The sequence below is a fragment of the Mastomys coucha genome, unplaced genomic scaffold, assembly GCF_008632895.1.
Source record: "Mastomys coucha isolate ucsf_1 unplaced genomic scaffold, UCSF_Mcou_1 pScaffold14, whole genome shotgun sequence".
NCBI classification, from domain to species: domain Eukaryota; kingdom Metazoa; phylum Chordata; class Mammalia; order Rodentia; family Muridae; genus Mastomys; species Mastomys coucha.
Window position 1 is genome coordinate 9037353 of NW_022196896.1, and position 17520 is coordinate 9054872.

General features: G+C 34.4%; 1 protein-coding gene across 4 annotated transcripts in view; it reads right to left on the minus strand.

The window, feature by feature from the left end:
* The window catches only part of Epha7 (EPH receptor A7), a 156328-nt gene that overhangs the window by 80218 nt on the left and 58590 nt on the right, over window positions 1-17520 (minus strand). For all 4 annotated transcript variants that reach the window (XM_031366470.1, XM_031366469.1, XM_031366468.1 and 1 more), the window contains exon 5: window positions 16293-16628. In XM_031366470.1, coding sequence (XP_031222330.1) covers window positions 16293-16628 — 336 coding nt within the window. The remainder of the gene's footprint in view (window positions 1-16292; window positions 16629-17520) is intronic.

The window sequence follows — 17520 nt, forward strand, 5'->3', positions numbered from 1 at the left end:
AAATGTGGTACATTTATACAATGGAGTACTATGCAGCTACTAAAAACAATGAAGTTATAAAATTCTTACGGAAATGGATGGATCTGGAGGATATCTTCCTTAGTGAGGTAACCCAATCACAAAAGAACACACATGGTATGCACTCTCTGATAAGTGGATATTAGCCCAGAAGCTTGGAATACCCAAAACACAATCCACAAACCACAAGAAACTCAAGAAGAAGGAACATCAAAGTGTGGATACTTCGATCCTTCTTAGAAGGGGGAACAAAATACTCATAGAAGGAAATGCAGAGACAAACTATGGAGCAGAGACTGAAGGAAGGACAATCCAGAGACTGCTCTTACCTGCATTTTGAACAATATATTTCCTACAAAAAATGCTACAGGTCTGATTGTTCATGAGTCATTAAAGTGTTAACACTGGGAAGGGCTGACCTCTCTTGAAACTTTTTATATAACTTGTAGGCTTAATTTCTCTGCCTTCAAGAACATATGGGGATACTCAAGGAATACTAAAAAAAAAAAAAAGAAGAAGAAGAAGAAGAAAGAAAATACCTTCCCTCTGGTTTTACTATTAGAATAGCATGAGGTTTTCAGCTAATATGCGGCACAATCATCCACACATGTAATGTATTATCTGCCTACAGTTGTAACATAATCTTTTTTCTCTGATCAATCCTGAGACATGAATTCTATTTAAAATTTAACAGGTTCTTTGGTATTTACATTATAATTCCAAAGGATCTATTAAAGTTCTGGGACTTGTGAAGAACATAAAGAATCCATCTTTTTGTTTCGTTTTTAAAGAGAAAAAGCAATGAAATAAATTTTAAAAGCAATAAAATATATTTAAAAAGCACCTGTGATTTGCAGAAGATACCAGCAGATTAGTTATGGAACAGTAAAAGAAAGGCACATAAGGGAAAGAGTATTGATCCTGAAGTGAAGCAGGTAAGATAATAATTGGTGGTATATACATCACTCCGAGTTGGAGTTTTCCTTAAAAAAAAATTCTTCATAGGCCCTTCTGAAATGGGGACTAGGAAACAAATATACAAAACATATTTTGTATATTTTTAATAAAACTATAAGACTTCATAACATAAAGAACTATGGATTAATATATTTTCTTTGATACTTTGTAAAATTAAAAGAGAAACCATACTTCTCTTTGTCAAAGAAATTGAGATTATTTACCTTCGAATCATAGAGAGTAAAATTCCATTATTTCTTACTGACAGTCTACAAAGATGTTTGTTGAAGGCTGTACATAGTATGGGAATGATACACAATGGTTGTTTGTTATTGTAATAGAAAACATAGACATAAATACTATCCTTGCTATTTAACACAAACTGGATGAACTTCACTTGTAAAATGTGTCCTTAAAAATTCTTAGAATGGTAGGCCATGGGATAAAATGCTTACCTCACAAGCATGAGTACCTGAATCAATGCTCTAAACTCAACTAAAAAGGTAAAGTACAGTGAACAATCTCTCATTCCAGGACTAACAAGGAAGAACCAGGTAGCTCCTCGCTGTTTCTGCTAGCCTACTAGGTGAGCTCCAGGTCAAGAAGACTATGCCCCTAAAACCAATTGAATATTTTCTGAGCAATGGCAACTAAGAGTTGACCTCAGGCCTCCAAATGCATGTACACACATGTGTCTGCATAGTCACATACACAGACCCACAAACAAATAAAGTCACCTATTAAAAAGAGAAAACTAGTTCCAGGGCTGTGAGAAAACCTTAAAAGTTTTTCTCCTTCTACAATCTTTAAAATATAAGAGAGAAAATAATGCATAACTGTCACACAATTTACAAACTCTATGCTTGACTGTTAAGGATGAACAGAGGAGTATTCCTCCTTTTTTGTGAGAAACTTAACATCATTAAATTTTGCAAATAGAGAGCATATTTGAACATTCTGGGTTCTATTCATAAGCCATATGTTAGAGTGGCCTGAATATTAAGTGTCACCATGTTGAAAGCCAACGGGACAGCTAACTGTACAGCATTCAGAAATCTCAGTCCCCTCATAAGAACAGAAGGAGATAGCTTTACCCCAACAACAAGTGCCCAGCATGCTCCAGTACACACTAGCCACTTCTTCCTTTGTCTCATTTAGTTCTTCCAATTGAGTATTGTTAGCATATACCTGAAGGATGTTCAGAGCAATAAAGACAGCATAAGAAAGATAGAACAAAGAGGCAAGTCTGCTCATTTGTTCCTTGGTTTGCCACGTAGGGTAGTGTGGGTTTGGAGTAGTTAGAGGAAAAAAAAACATATGAGTGAAGCATAAATAATAATTTAAGAGGAGCCCATGCTATCATTTACAGTATTTATATGGAACACAACATTATTGTCAAAATCCTCACAGAAAGCATCTGTAAATCATGAGAGTGTAAAGCTACAGCTATCAAATGTACAATTTAAAGACTCACTTTTCTCTTATGAGAAATGCAGAATCCACAGATAAGGTTGCTCAGTAATGTCAAAGATTAGCATAGGCCAAAAGCAAGGTTCTAAGGACTGCACAGCATTTTCCAAAGGTCAGAATCATAGGGCTTTCAGTAAGTGGATATATTGACACACTCACTTAACTGGGCAGTAACAAGAGAACATTCCTACTCTTTGAAATACAGATTAGAAACTAGACCTATTTTTCCATACGTTTTTGACCAATTCTAGCTATAAAAATAGTGGTTTTTCCAAATATAAAAGCAGTTTGGCCATTCTGTTGCATTGAATTTTTTATAAGTTGGAAGATAGAAAATCTGTTTCAAAGAGTCTCAAACAGGTATTTTTAAAAAGTTTTCAGGTTTATATAACTATGTTCGGTGGGTGAGAGATTTCTCTCATTGGGAACTAGTAAAAAAAGGAAAATATTCCATTTTTTTTTCATATCAACTAATAAAGAGTATCACAGACAGGCTTGCTGTTATTCTTAGCACTGGTCTCAAAAAGCAGCTCTGAGCTGGAAGCAACTCAGAAGTAAATATCACAGTTCAAGGGAGTGGTCACAAATCAATAAATTCTGGCCAGCAAGATGGCTCAGAAAGTCAAAAATACTTGGGACTGAAGTCTAGTAGTCAGTTCAATCTCTGGAACTCGCATGTTGTAGAAGGAAGGAGAAGACCCCATGAAGTAGTCCTCTTACTTGCAAACCTGTGCAGTGGCATGTCTCACCCCTCCCTTCTTGCAACAATGTCATGATAATAATAATACATTTTAAAAGTAATGAAATAAAAGTGAAAACAGGTAACACTGGCTCTGCAATCACCATTCACAGAATTTATGTGATACTAAAATATTGGCGGTGTTATAAATTTATAAATAAGTCTTTCCCTCTGGACTTAGTTGCTCTCCATGAAAATACACAGCAAGAAAGAAAAGGAAGAAGGCAGGTGGGGCAGAAGAAAGGAGAGATTTGACTGAATGAGGGGAACTGGTAAAATAACAAAAGAAGCAGAGAATGAGTAGCCAAAGAATGTGGTTGTGTGAAAAATCCTACTAACAAGACAGACCAAAGCAAAAAATGTAAAGCCAGAAAACACAATTTTCTATATAGAGGAAGGTATGAATTCACTGCCTTTGTTACGCCTTGCAAATCCAAGGAGCACATGGAATCCCATTCTAAGGTTTCCTCTTTCCTAGTTAGTGTTGCACACATTAGCTACCTAATTCTTGCTTAAGGCTCTGAAAGGGTAAGAACGTTGCATATGGGTAAGCATGGAAGGAAAGGCTCATTTTGGTCAAAAGACAATGAGTTAATGTGAGTAGAAACAGATTGAATATATTAAATGAAAGAAGAGTTTTTAGGTAACTTGTAAATTCAGTTAGAACTAGGAAAGAGAAAACTCGGCTTATGAGACTCTGAATCAAGTCATCAAAATCCAATTCTCTCTCCAGACAAGCACTCTACCAAATAATAGTTCTCAGAGTCTGTCGATGAGTGGTATTTAAATTCAAATATAAAGGTTTGCAAATATGTAAAACTCCACAAAGATGCTGTGTGAACATTAAATACTAATAAAGGAAAACCAATTTAGATTGAACTATTGTACTATTTGAGGGACAGACATAAAAGATATTTCTTTACAAACCTAAACAAGTTAAAATTACTGATCATCAGAAGTTTTTCTCTGTCTTTTCTATAATATTATTATCATTAAAGTTATCTATTTTTAAAAAATATAATACAAGTTGTATAGAAAGGTAGACTCTTGTATTCTGTTGGCAAATTATATACACTATGATGTGGTATATATTATAAATTTATATAGGAAAAGATTAATCACCTTTATCTTTAATTGCATAAATATTAAAATCTATACATATATGATATGTATTCTCATACAGTATTATGAAGACTCTACATCTGTAACACAACTTAATTGTCAAGTACACTAAAATAAAATACATGCATACTTAGAATCTTAAAAAAATCATTAGAGAAATCACTGTATTGAGAAATAATGCCACTTTTGAAATGAATTATATCTAATAAGCCTCAATTATTTCCTGGAAGTATGGACTATTAGAGATTTGTTTAGATACCAAGCAAAGGGTAACATCACTTGTTCAAAGAATTGTCCATAATTCTTTTACGGTCCAGGTTATCAAAATTGTTATGTATTAGAATACTAAACTTTAACCATGAATAAAATTATCAGCATTAGTGTACTAATTTTAACAAGACTCTGCTTTGTTGCAGTTGTATTTATACCATAACTTTGCAAAAATGTATCTGGGCTCATTAGTGTCACCAACGCATTACTGCTTATATAACAAGGTGATCCACTAATGTTATAAATTGAAATATTTGCCCAAGTACAAAAGACAAGTGATTACCTTGAAATGCAAACTTGTGATTTTAATCCAGCGATCTCACTGTCTTCCTTTTCTCTATGGTCTATATTGTCATGGATGTAGTACCACATAGAAACTGAGATTATTTTTCTGTAGAAATATAAGCTAAGCTCAAGATATTTATTGCTTCAATAAACAAAGTAATACATGTTTATGCAGAAAATATATTGACAAAAGCATATCTAAATAATATATAGTAAGAAAGAAAAGAACTCAGAAGGAAATCTCCTGCCTCTTAAATCATTCATAATGTTAATCAAGAGCCTGTGGGCTCATTATATAAAGCCTCTATTATTTAACTTCAATTCCTTTATCTCTAACTATCAACAAAATGTCCATATTCTAATTCAAATAGTGTTGTAGAGAGTAAAAAAAAAATTATTTAAAGATATACACTTTCATGATTCATATGTTCCAAAACAGATCAATATAATGATACAAGTTTAAAAAAACTTGTGCATTCACATCTAATTATTAGGATATGCATAGGGTAATAATAAATTTTAGGGAAATAACTTTTATCAAAATGTATAACACAAATTAATTATACATGTGTGTACACAGGCCTTACTGGTTAACTCATAATAGTATGTCACCTAGACTGAGTTATTCTTTCCAATTTCAACTGCATTTGGTTCTTAGATATGGCTTATAAACAATTATTATGATCATATCCTAAGAAGAAAACTGAATTATTTCTTCTCTTTTCTACAAAAATATTTGTGATGACAAATATGCAATTAAAGTAAGATAAAAAAGAGAAAAATTGTTTGCAAGTATAAAAGGGCAAACAATGCTTGGTTTAAAAAGTAATATGATTTTTATAAAAAGATGTTAAGTGTTTTCATAATACATAATTATATATTATAATATATTCAATTGTGGTAATTAAAATGCTCAAATTAAAGCTACACACATGTTAAAGGATTAAAATAAAATTATATTTTAATGGTGTTTATTTGATCTTATAAATATAATCATAATCTATGGTCTTGGGGAGATACACAAGAGAGTGTCCTGAGGGGGGTTAGAGCTGCAGATAAACACATGGAGTCATTAAACCCCAACAAGGTCTAATTGTACCCTATATATAAACTGCATGTAATAGGAGTCCAACCAACACAGTCAAGACAGCAGTTTAATTTTCTGTTTTTAAATAAATTCACTCCTGATTAAAGATTTCAAATATACAAAGCCCATACTCTGCAGATACCTCTGTATGTGACAAGAAAGTACTGTTCTTTCTCCTCCTATCACAATCCCTGTCTTCCAAGGTATTTTCCTGAATGACACATTAACCTCTCCAGTGCACTGGTCACATGGACTTCACTTCTGCACAGCAGCCAAATCCACGCTTAAAATTCTGTCATGGATTTAGAGCACTTTCAGAGAGCTAACCTGTTTTTTCTGTCCTCTGATTTACTCCCAAGAAGTTCTCCACATTTTTGAAGTGTACTCAATAAAGAAGTAAAATACTGCATAATTCCCAGGTCTGGAAACCATCAGTGTCCAGCCATTTTGGGGGGCAGAAAAAGGGAAAATTAAATATTTCAGAGTATTTGTGCATAACTGCACATGTAAACTAAAATGACAAAAACCATCTTTGGCATTAGTCAGTGGGGAAATTAAACAATTAAAAGTCCAAAGTTAGACCCCAGGTCAAGTACCTAAACTCAGAGGGGGGAAAATTATGGAAAATGAAATTTGACGATATAAAATATAAAGGTAATTTTAAGTCTTGATTTTGATTTATCTTCAACCCAACTGTTTACATTAATTCAGAAAAAAACTCCTGAAAGTAAATGAACCTGCTGAAGTTTAGATGCTTATTATGTAACTTACATCAGCAGATGGACAGAAGTGTTCATTGTATTTACTAACTTAGCACACATCTTCCCCTGACAAATGACAAACACTATGAGTACCCCAAGGTACCCATGACATAGTTTTATCTCATAGTTAAGTATAATACAAAACTATAAGTTGTAGAAGTATATGTGTGACACTAAATATGTGTTCACAGTATCTATTAGAAAAAAAATCTAAGACATAGTTTTGGAATTTGGAGAGTCTCAGATCTCTTGCAGGGGCAGCTTGGTGAAAAGACCCAAGATCCATTCAAGCACACATAATTCAGAAGGTCTGCCTGCCAGCAATAAAGGCCGAAATTGGATACTTGGTGAGATTAATTACCTAGATAGGGGTTGATAATGCAAGTCAAATGGGAATGTAATTAAAGTGCACCTTCCATGAAAATTATTCATTGCTGATGGATCAAGTGACAGATAAATCAAAAGGCATTTATAAAAAGCCTACAGGTTAACTTGAAGCAGGTCCTTCCTCTTTTTAAAGCTCTGTAATTGCAGGTGTGCAATTCACTCTTGCTGTTCTGTCCCCATCAAGATACCGTAAGACAAAAGGGTAGATTGTAATGTAATCTATGAGAAACAGAAGCCAATAGGAAAACCATTAGGATCATGGTTACAAACAAAAGGTCAGCTAGACTGGAACCAGTTGGCTGGCAGCTTTCAGAAAAGAGTGTCACTCTGTGCTCATACTATAATAGGACTTGCAACCATAAAGAAAGACAAGCAATGAATTAATAAGTTGACTACTCCCTAGGGTGCAGTTCTTACAGATGAAAGGCATGCTGTGGCAATCAAACAGAGTTATAAATTAGATAAATCGAACAGCATAAAACTATTTGCATCATTATTATTAAATAAAGTCTTCCTGGATGTGCTATTAATTCTTTACTGTCAATATATTCATTTACACCCTAAGAACAATAAAAAAACAAAAACAAAAAAACACCCAACAAACAATGTTTCTTAACAGTGGCAGGGTAATTTTAGCTACCCAGAGGAACACTAAATCTAATATCCATGTTCAATTCTCCTAGATATATTTATTATACACCTAAGAGTAGATAGACAAAACCAAGAGTACAATTAAGTGATAGTTATTGAAAAGAAAAGCTTTATGTGCTACCCATTTGCCTGATCCAAATAACAAACACATTTTTCTTTTACTGACTTCTGTTTAGAACACACATAACAGTCTCCTTGTCTTCAAAAACAAACTTGATGCTGTATAGGAAACCTATCTATTTGGTAGATGGCATAAGTGTTCTTAGTAAAAATGCATATTTAGCTTGGATATGGCAAACAAACAAACAAAAAAGCAAACAGGAAAACCCCTAAATTACTATTGATTCACTTTATAAACATATAATTGTGTGACTTTCTAAAATTTTATAATTTAAATCACACCCTGTAAAACTCTGAATACACTAAAATTCCATCTTTCCAAAATAAGAAAATATGAATGAAACAAATATGAAATAAAACTATTTCAAGTTTCTAACACATAATTCAATCAAAATAGATTTTGCACTGGTCCATAAGAAATTTAAAAGGTTAAATATAAATATTTAATTTGGTTCTAATGAAGATATATTCTAAGTTGTTTTATAGAAAAATAAATTTCATAGGGTTCTAGTTTCTGCAGTAGGAAAGCTCTGAGGCAAACAAGCAGACAAATGGAGATTTCAACACAGAAACACAGGCAGAGGGCTTAGTTCTGTAGTACTGAAGGAAGAAACAAATGGCACAATCATCATCATTCATAAAGTTTACAGATTAAAGTTGAAATGGGCTCAGCAAATACCCAATATATTTTTTTCAGCAGAAAATGTTCTTCATATCCACTGAGGCCCCTAATTAATAACTTAATATCAAATAAAATATAGTGCCAACTTTTCTTGCTTTGGCAGATTTGCTAAGGTATGTTCAGAAAATAAGACTGAAGAGTTGTCAGGAAACCATAATTACAATCCACTCACACATTTCTATCTTAGGTCAAATAAAAAAAAAATGAAGCTTGGAAATAGATAGTATTTTAAAGGAAGCTGGTCAGTATCTTTTCTGACTTGACAGCGTTTAGTGTAGCAGGCTTACGGTAAAAATGATATTAAAACACAGGGTTCTTGAAATGTCTTCCTGGCATTCTGTTTATAAAAATTTTAAAACTTAAAATTAAATTAAAGAGATGACTACATGAGAAAATGAAGTTTTGTTCAGTGGTAACAGATGTTGAAAACAACAAGAATCATTTCAAAACTTTTAGGCAATTTTCTGGTTTAGTGTGTATGTGTTTGTATGTGTATTTGTGTGCTTGTTGTGTGTGTGTGTTTGTGTGTGTTTGAGTGTGTATACTTGTGTGTGTGTGTTGGTGTGTATGTTTGTATTTATTAGTGTATTTGTGTGTTTGTGTGTTTTCCTGAAGAGCAAGCTGACAGAGAGTGCTTCAGGTAAGGCCGACCACACAGATATTTAAGCAATCCTACCTCTGTCATATAAACATGCATCTAGCAAATTCCTCCCATGTTCAAAACAGGTGAGCATGCACTATGGTATGCAGTTTATGATACATGGGAAAAGAAAGGAAACAAAGAAAGAGGGGAAAAGAAAATACACACTAAAGCAACATTACTTAACTACAAGCTCTACTGATGTCCATGGTAATACATGTAAAGATACAAGCCTCTCTATGTGATATATACTGAATTTATAGCATTCAATGTTAACAGTGGCAACATATTACAGGAGAGATGGTTATATGTGCACAGTTTTCTTTATAGAATTAACTGCTCTGCTTTTTTTGACCTCTCTTTGTGCTATTATATGGTTCTCAACAATAAAATTTATGTGAGGCTAAATGTGGGTTTTTAGTGATGTCAGGCATGTAAGAAAATAGAATGAAATGTCAAAACAAGGAGAAAACAAGGTTATGATAATGCATTAGAAAAGAACATCGGCGGCCATTTCTTTCCAAACCAAACTCAGACTCATTTTCCGTCTCTGTCTTTAGCGGTTTGATAAATGTTGTATGAAATCAGCATAAAAAGCAATCTATTACAATTCAGTCCAGCCAACCCCAAGCATGCCTGCTGCATATGCCACAGTGTATTTGTTTCTGACCATGGAAATAGGATTATGATATTTTCTACCTCAAATTTCCCAGCACAACAGTTTTTCATGGCTCCAAAGGATTTCTGTCTGTCTTCATTTGGTTGACCTCCTAAGACATTTGAATCTGTCAGTACCTTGCTGAAAAAGAGAAAGTGGTTTCTGGCCTTGCAGTGCCTGCCTTGCTATCCACCTCAGTCGCCACTCTTATTTATATTTGCATCCTTTAAAACTGGTGTTCTACCAGCTTGCAACACTGGGCGTTCTAAATGCAGCTATTACCATTTATGTTCATATCTATACAATAATATACACATATATATATATGTATACATATATACACATATATATTATACATATATACATATATTATAGCCTGACACATCCAGAGTTAATAGTTGTGATTAAAAGTATTAAAGCACTTGAGTAACCCACTAGTGCTAATGACTAAGCCAGTGTTTGCTTTCTATCATATATAATTGTCTTGCTGCATGGTAAGCTCAATGTTCTGCATCTTTCTATATGTTGAACTTAATGACTAGATATCAAAACTTGAGATGCTAATTATAAGATGTCAAATGCACTGTGCAATTAAGAACTGCATGTCTTAAACCTATGGTGGCTGTTTTGACACACCCCTTCTATGTTCCTAGTCTGCAATAGGACAAGAATCTACAGGTTTGTATGTACATCTCTGTCACTTATTTTGTCGCAAAGCATTCATCATCTGGTCTGGGTGTCCCAGATTAATTTTGTTAGGATGGAGCAATTATCTATTCCTTTCTGATTGACTTCTTTGTAAATGAAGGGCAGTAAAGTTGGATAATTTTTCATGGATCTTTCACCTCTTAATTGATTCTGCCCATTGCTTCTAAAAGAACAAAGTCATAAAACAGATTTAAACAAGCAAAGATCAGTCTATTGCAGTTCTAATTGACAGAGCTGGGAAGCAAGATCTTGATAGTGTTCTCTCCTTTACCCTATTACTTGGATCACTTGGTTAGAACTGTTAATGATTCTCGTGAATCAATGTCTTTTCTAGGTACGTCTAATTTACTGCATTCGTGGATAAATACAGATGTTTTCTGGATAGCTCTGCTCCATTCCACCAGATTGCTTGTCTGAATCAAATTTGCTTCAATTCATCACCAACAAAGCAAGAAATAAAATAATCAACATTTACTCTCTCTTTCAGTAGACTGGTGCTGAAATAGAACAACCAAAGGCTATCTTCTACTGTTCTCAATGTGATGCCACTACTATGTTCAGGAACTCAACGGGCATACGTGGGTGAGACAGGAAAGATATAGACACTCGAGCTGGCAAGACCTGAGTTCCACTAATACACGGGTCCAAGCTTTATTATTGTATATGTATATTCATTCTCCTTCAAAGAAAAGCAGAAGTAGGCACATTTTAATGAAACCAACTATTTACCACCTAACTGATTTTTTTAACCTTTAACAATGAAATCATTATGTCTTTGTAAATATCATTTTAAGGAGTGTATTTAAGTTGGCTTATGCCTTGACTCAAGGAAGTCTCAGTAGCCAATGAAAGAGCTTCTACTAAGGGCATTCATTGCATACAAACTACTTTGCATAATACTGTCATTATGGATTGTTCAAGAATAATAATCCAAGGCTTACTTAAAGGAAGGGGTTCAACCTTAGCAAGTTATAAATTTAATTCTCTAAAACACAGTTATAAAAATATTGCGCAAAAAATTATATACAGCAGTTACTTCTTAATTGTGTGCAAGTTACTAGATTAAAATTGCCAAGAATATGACAAGCTTTTTAAGCTTAGGAACTGAAACAAAAATTCCTAACTAATTTGTACAAAGTCATATGGCAGCTTCATAGTAGCACAGCCTGCATATTTCATTAATTAATCAGATTGTCTTGAGTATAGAAAACACAGCATGACTACAGGTCAGTTTGCCTTTGACCACGGCTCTCACTAAACTAGTTGAAAAATTTTAGAGGAGGAAAATAACAAAAAAAAATGTAAATATCTACAACTCTCACATTTTGCCAGGTACACAAAGGGGCAGATGCCTCATTTAACCTCATGTTCATAGACAAAAAATTATTTTCTTTCAAAATAAGGTGAAATCCAACTATTTCGCAGATGAATAGTTATATTAATCAGCATGGTCTTCCAAAAAAGTACTATAGGCTTACTTAAAATTATTTTCCTAAAGTTGAAGGGACTAAAAAATTCCCCAAACAAAGCCCAACAGGATAGAACTTTGCCAAGATTTTACTTTTGGGCTTAGAGATAACAGTTTTCCATCTATGTATTCTTACACCGTGTCCTCATGGAAGTGGAAGGAGAAAGGGAGTGAAAGAGTCTAGGGTCACTTCTTCAAAGGTCATAGATTGCGAGGAACCAGGTTCCTGGAAGATGTCATTTCCTCTTTCCTCCCTGCACAACCTGTCACCTAATAAGGACACATTGGGGGTCAAAGATGCAGCATAAGCTAAGAAATGGCAGAGAGCTTGGCTCTTTCCCCAGTAGGCTATATAGGTTTGCTTATGCATGCATGCTTAGTAAAATTAACTGATTTTCTAAATGATGTGTCCTTGGGTTTTGTAGTTATAAATTTTTGTATCTAGTGGTGAACTGATTATATTCTATGAAGAATTTAATGTTACTTTATAACCAGTAAAGGTTCTAGAAACAGAAGATGTATTCTCTTAATAGCATATTTCCTTTAAATCTAAACCAAGGTTTAGATTTCGAAGAAATATAAAACTGCACTAACTTAAACGGAACAAATTCATTTTATGTGTCAGACATATGAGTTGATTTGTGTCTATTTTAAATCATAGGAAAGAGATGATTTGGGTTGATTTTTGAGAAAAATATTCATAGTTGAATCACATTAATTCATGTGAATAAGGCTGTTTCTGAAAGTAAAAAAAAAAAAAGACTTGTGCTTGCATCTTTTTAGTATAGATTTGCTTATGTATTATGCTGTATCATATGATGTTACAAATGTACTTAATTTGGAACATTACATTAAAAAAATCCACAAATCAAACTTAAGGGATCACTGAAATAAATCTTAGACTGAGAAATCAGATATGGGAATTGAAAAACATAAGAATTAATTAAACTAAAATATGTAATTCTCCTTTTCCTTAAAGAAAGGGAATGACATGACCATCAGAGATAATGCTGTTTATCATAATTACCTCTCAAAGATATTTTGTCACTAATGTACACAGGGCATCATTAGATCCCCTTCTAGTGAACAGTTCATACTTTATTTAACCTGAGAATTTCAATACAATGGATTCTACAACTAAGAGATTAAGAAACAATCTTTGATATAATCATATACACATTTTTGAAATTCTGAGATAGTCAGTATAATAAATTGTAACAATATGGGTAAAACAATTTACTGATGATCCTTTTAAGTCATACTCTTAAATTCAATGTTTTAATCTATAAAATTTTGCAAAATCATTCAAACTTTTAGTAATATGATATGAGTTCTGTGAAAACCATTCACCCATGTACAATCAAACTTACAATGAGTGAGAGAAAATAAACTAAGATAGCAATGGATGTTATTGTATCTGCAAGACACTGAATGATACTCACATTCACCTTCTTATTCTCAGAAAATATCTCCTTCATACTGTTTTGTTTTTTCAGAATTAATTTATAGAGGTATTTATGGCAATCTATCTGGAGTCTCCAAATAATGACAAATAGACAAAGCCTAAGCAGGCCATCTCTTCTTACTAAAGCACCAATGTACCTGTTAGCCAGAGGGGTCACTCAGAAACCCCCAAACAACCTAAGCAATTGCCAAGACTATAGAGTATTCTCTACAATCTCACAGAAAGGGCCTTAGCTGAATGAAATATCCACACAACTTGTTGAACGTAAAGCTGCCATGTTGGTGCCCGCTGAGTGTTCACAGTTGGGGGATCTCTGATCCTTGTGCCTTTTTTCAGGGGCTCTTTTACTTCCCATTGTTTGGTTTGTCCAATTCCAATGCGTTAGTTTTTGTTTTAGGTTATATTTTATTTTATTATTATCCCTTAGAAAGCTAAGGATAATAATGAATGAGAAACAGAAATGAATATTAACTAAGGTGGAGAGAAACTGAGAGGAGTTCAGGGAAGAGAAACAGAGTAGGATATATTATGTAAGGAAACATCAATTTTCTATTAAAGGGGGAATCAACTACAATTAATATGTAAATGTGTTATGAACAATACACAAAAATTTACCCTCCATCAACAACAACTTGCTTACTCCCAAAACCAGCACTTCTCACTATATCAGGTCTGATTTCCCAACACACGGCTCCCACCAGCCCTTCAGGGAAATCTCTACTGCCCCAGCCCAGATCATCATCTTTCTCTAAACACAGGCTGAACTTTGCTCCCTTACTTTTTTTTAGCATGATTTAATTTTATGTAATGGATGTTGTGATGTGGTGGTCACAGTCCCCTTGGTGAAGGACAAAAGAAATTACTTTCCCAGATGCTGAGATAGCTGCCAAGAAGCAGAACTCACTTCCCTGTTCCATCAGAATTTTATTTTTTTGTCTGAAAAATGATATTCCTTCCTAGTGAAACTTACAGTCAATATCTGGGAGACACTGAAGTGTAAAATTCATTCCAATAGAGGATAACATTGGAAGTTCATTAAATGGGGGCCATTCCCTGGAGACAGAAGAAGATTCCGACATGACGGCATCATAGTTCAATTTCCCAGCTGCCCACTTTTGTTTGCTCTCCCCTTCCGGGGCTGGCTAATCTCAAGCCCAACCCTAATCAAGCTCCTCACACAAAACTCCATCTTGCTGACTGCTTCTTACTGAGTCCGATTTGAGAAGCAATCCATTACTTCCTTATGAACATTCAGTTTTTAGCTGAATTCCTTCCCAATGCTCTCCAGAGCAAAATAGCAGTCCATGGTTTATATGTATATATATATATATATATATATATATATATATATATATATATATATATATATATATATATATATATATTTTTTTTTTTTTAAAAAAATAAGCATAGTGTATGTACACACATTCCTCACCACAAGTCCATATGCAGTTGTTATTATACGGTTGCAATTTAAACAAGCAGTAGGGTGTGAAAATTAGCAAAGAAAGGAAGGCTAGAGCAGGCTCTTAGAATGCTGATTGGTTTCAGATTCGGCCAAAGACGACAAGGAACGTCTTATAAGCCTACTGCAATGTTCAGCAAACTTCATCATCTGGTGCAGGGCCACTTTTAGTCCTGTTGATAACCGAGTCCTTAGCGACATCTACTAAATATCGACTGTGCAGCATCTTTCAACAGTGTCAGTTAAGAAAAGCTCCAATTTCTGAAACTTCTTCCAGTAATAAGATTTTTTTTTCTGGTGGTTTTAGAAATTTCTGGCTTCCCCAACTGACTTCCTGACACACATTTTTCAGAACATATTAACTGTAACAAAAGCTGACTGAGGAAGGCATTTCAATTATCAGAAAAAAAAAGAAAAAGAAAGAAAGCTAGTATTAGACTACACAAGTTCATAATTATAATTTCTTTTGAAATACTCATTAAATTGGCCAAGTACATGTTACAAAATATAGGCGGTCAAAGGATCCCACATCTACTGATCAACTTAAAATACACTAATGCAAAATTTAAAAAGCAAAGTTCAGATATTTCAAAAATCTTTGTGGTGGTTTGAATAAAAATGACCCCAATAGGACAATAAGGAGTGGCACTACAAGGAGGTGTGGCCTTGTTGGAATAAGTGCGGTTTCCTTGGAAGAGATGTATCATTAGGGGGTGGGCTTTGGAGGCTCAAACCCATTCACTTCCTGCTGCCTGAAGTTCGAGATGTAGAACTCTCAGCTTCTTCTCCAGCACCATGACTGCCTGCATGCTGCCATGATTCCCAATATGACTACAATGGACTAAAGCGCTGACATTGTAAGCCATCCCCAATTGTTTTCATTCATAGGAGTTGCCATGGTCATGGTCTCTGCACAGCAATAAAAAAACCCTAAGACAATCATATTCTACGCAGTAAAATATGGCTTAAGCAACATGCAATAGCACAACAACCACATCCGTTATTTTTAAGACCATGTAGAATATGGTCATAAGAAATACCATTCAGTATCAAAAGTAGTTTCTCACTCTTCTTCTAGCGCTTTCAACCAAGCAGTTTTGAGTACAACACTTTAAACTGACTTAGAATATACCCACCTTTACTTTCCCTGCCAGAATTATGGGGATATTACTAACTATACATGTCATTTAACAAGTAACAAGACAAATGAGTAAAAGTTAAATAATCAAAATGCTCACAAAATAAAAATCTGTGTAGTGACGTTAACTAAACACTCAAGCAAAACCACTAACTAATACAGTCCAACATTATGAACTCAGTAAAACCACACGGCACATACCTGCTTGACCAGTGGTGATGCTAACAGCTGCAAAGAGCCTCTGGGATCTGCTTAAGTCTGAAACTCCATTTACAGCTTCAACTTCGAAAGTGTAATTTGCATGGGCAAGCAGGTCCATGACAGTGACATAGTTATCCTCTAATCCCGTCTGCTGGGGCATGTATCCAATGTTACTTCCGCATGGCACACATTCTCCCTGCTCCCAACTGCACCGCTTACACAGTATTCTGTAGGTGACATCGTTTCTTCCCCCGTTGTCAGCTGGAGGACTCCATTCCAAACTTACAGTCGTTTGATTGATGTTGAAAATAAGGTTCTGTGGTGCAGAGGGAGGCCCTTTGGAAGCCAAAAATAAATAAACAAGTAGGCAAAAAGAAGAAGGAAAGTGTATACAAACAAAATGAGCACTAGCATCTATGTAGAATGTGAAAATAGTCTATGGCTAACATGATTTCTTTCACATAGGCACTGAGTTGTAGTTACTAGGAGTTATATAACCCCGATTACTTCACTTGATAAGAGGCTTTATTTACTTTCCGTTTATGTTGGACAAGAACAGGAGAACAACTGTCTTTCTATTTTTTCCACAGCCATTCACGATGTTTCTTCTAAGAAATTAAGAAAGTTAGCACACACGAGGAAAAAATAAAAGTTATGTCATAGTTTTCTTTTGAGCCATATTACAGCAAATACATTGATTTCATTCACAATATGTTCAAGAGTTATTGATAGCAGTGAGTGAGTCTGCTTTCTATTTGAGCCTCTCAGATATTCATTAATTTTGAAGCACCAAAATGTAAGACTGGTTCTTGTTTATCACCAAGATTTTAATACAGAAAACCCTATTACTTAGTTACATTTGATTCACTGTATGACCAATAATGTGTAATAATTTCTAAGCAATACTATATGTAAAATGTTAGTAAATGCCTCTTAAATGTTGAGAGATAAAGCTATACTAACATTATGATTTAAATGAATCTACTTATGGAAAATTTGTTTTGTTTTGTTTTGTTTTTAGGTTTTATTGGTTGTTTTGTTTATTCACATTTCAGAAGTAATCCTCCTTCCCAGTTTCCCTTCAATACCTCCCATCCTATCCTCCATCTCCACGAGGGTGCTCCCTCGCTCCACCCATTCCTGCACCCTGCTCCCTTGCAGTGCCAGTCCCCTAGATGGGGCATCAAGCCTTCACAGGACCGAGGGCCTCCCCTCAAAGTTTCAAACT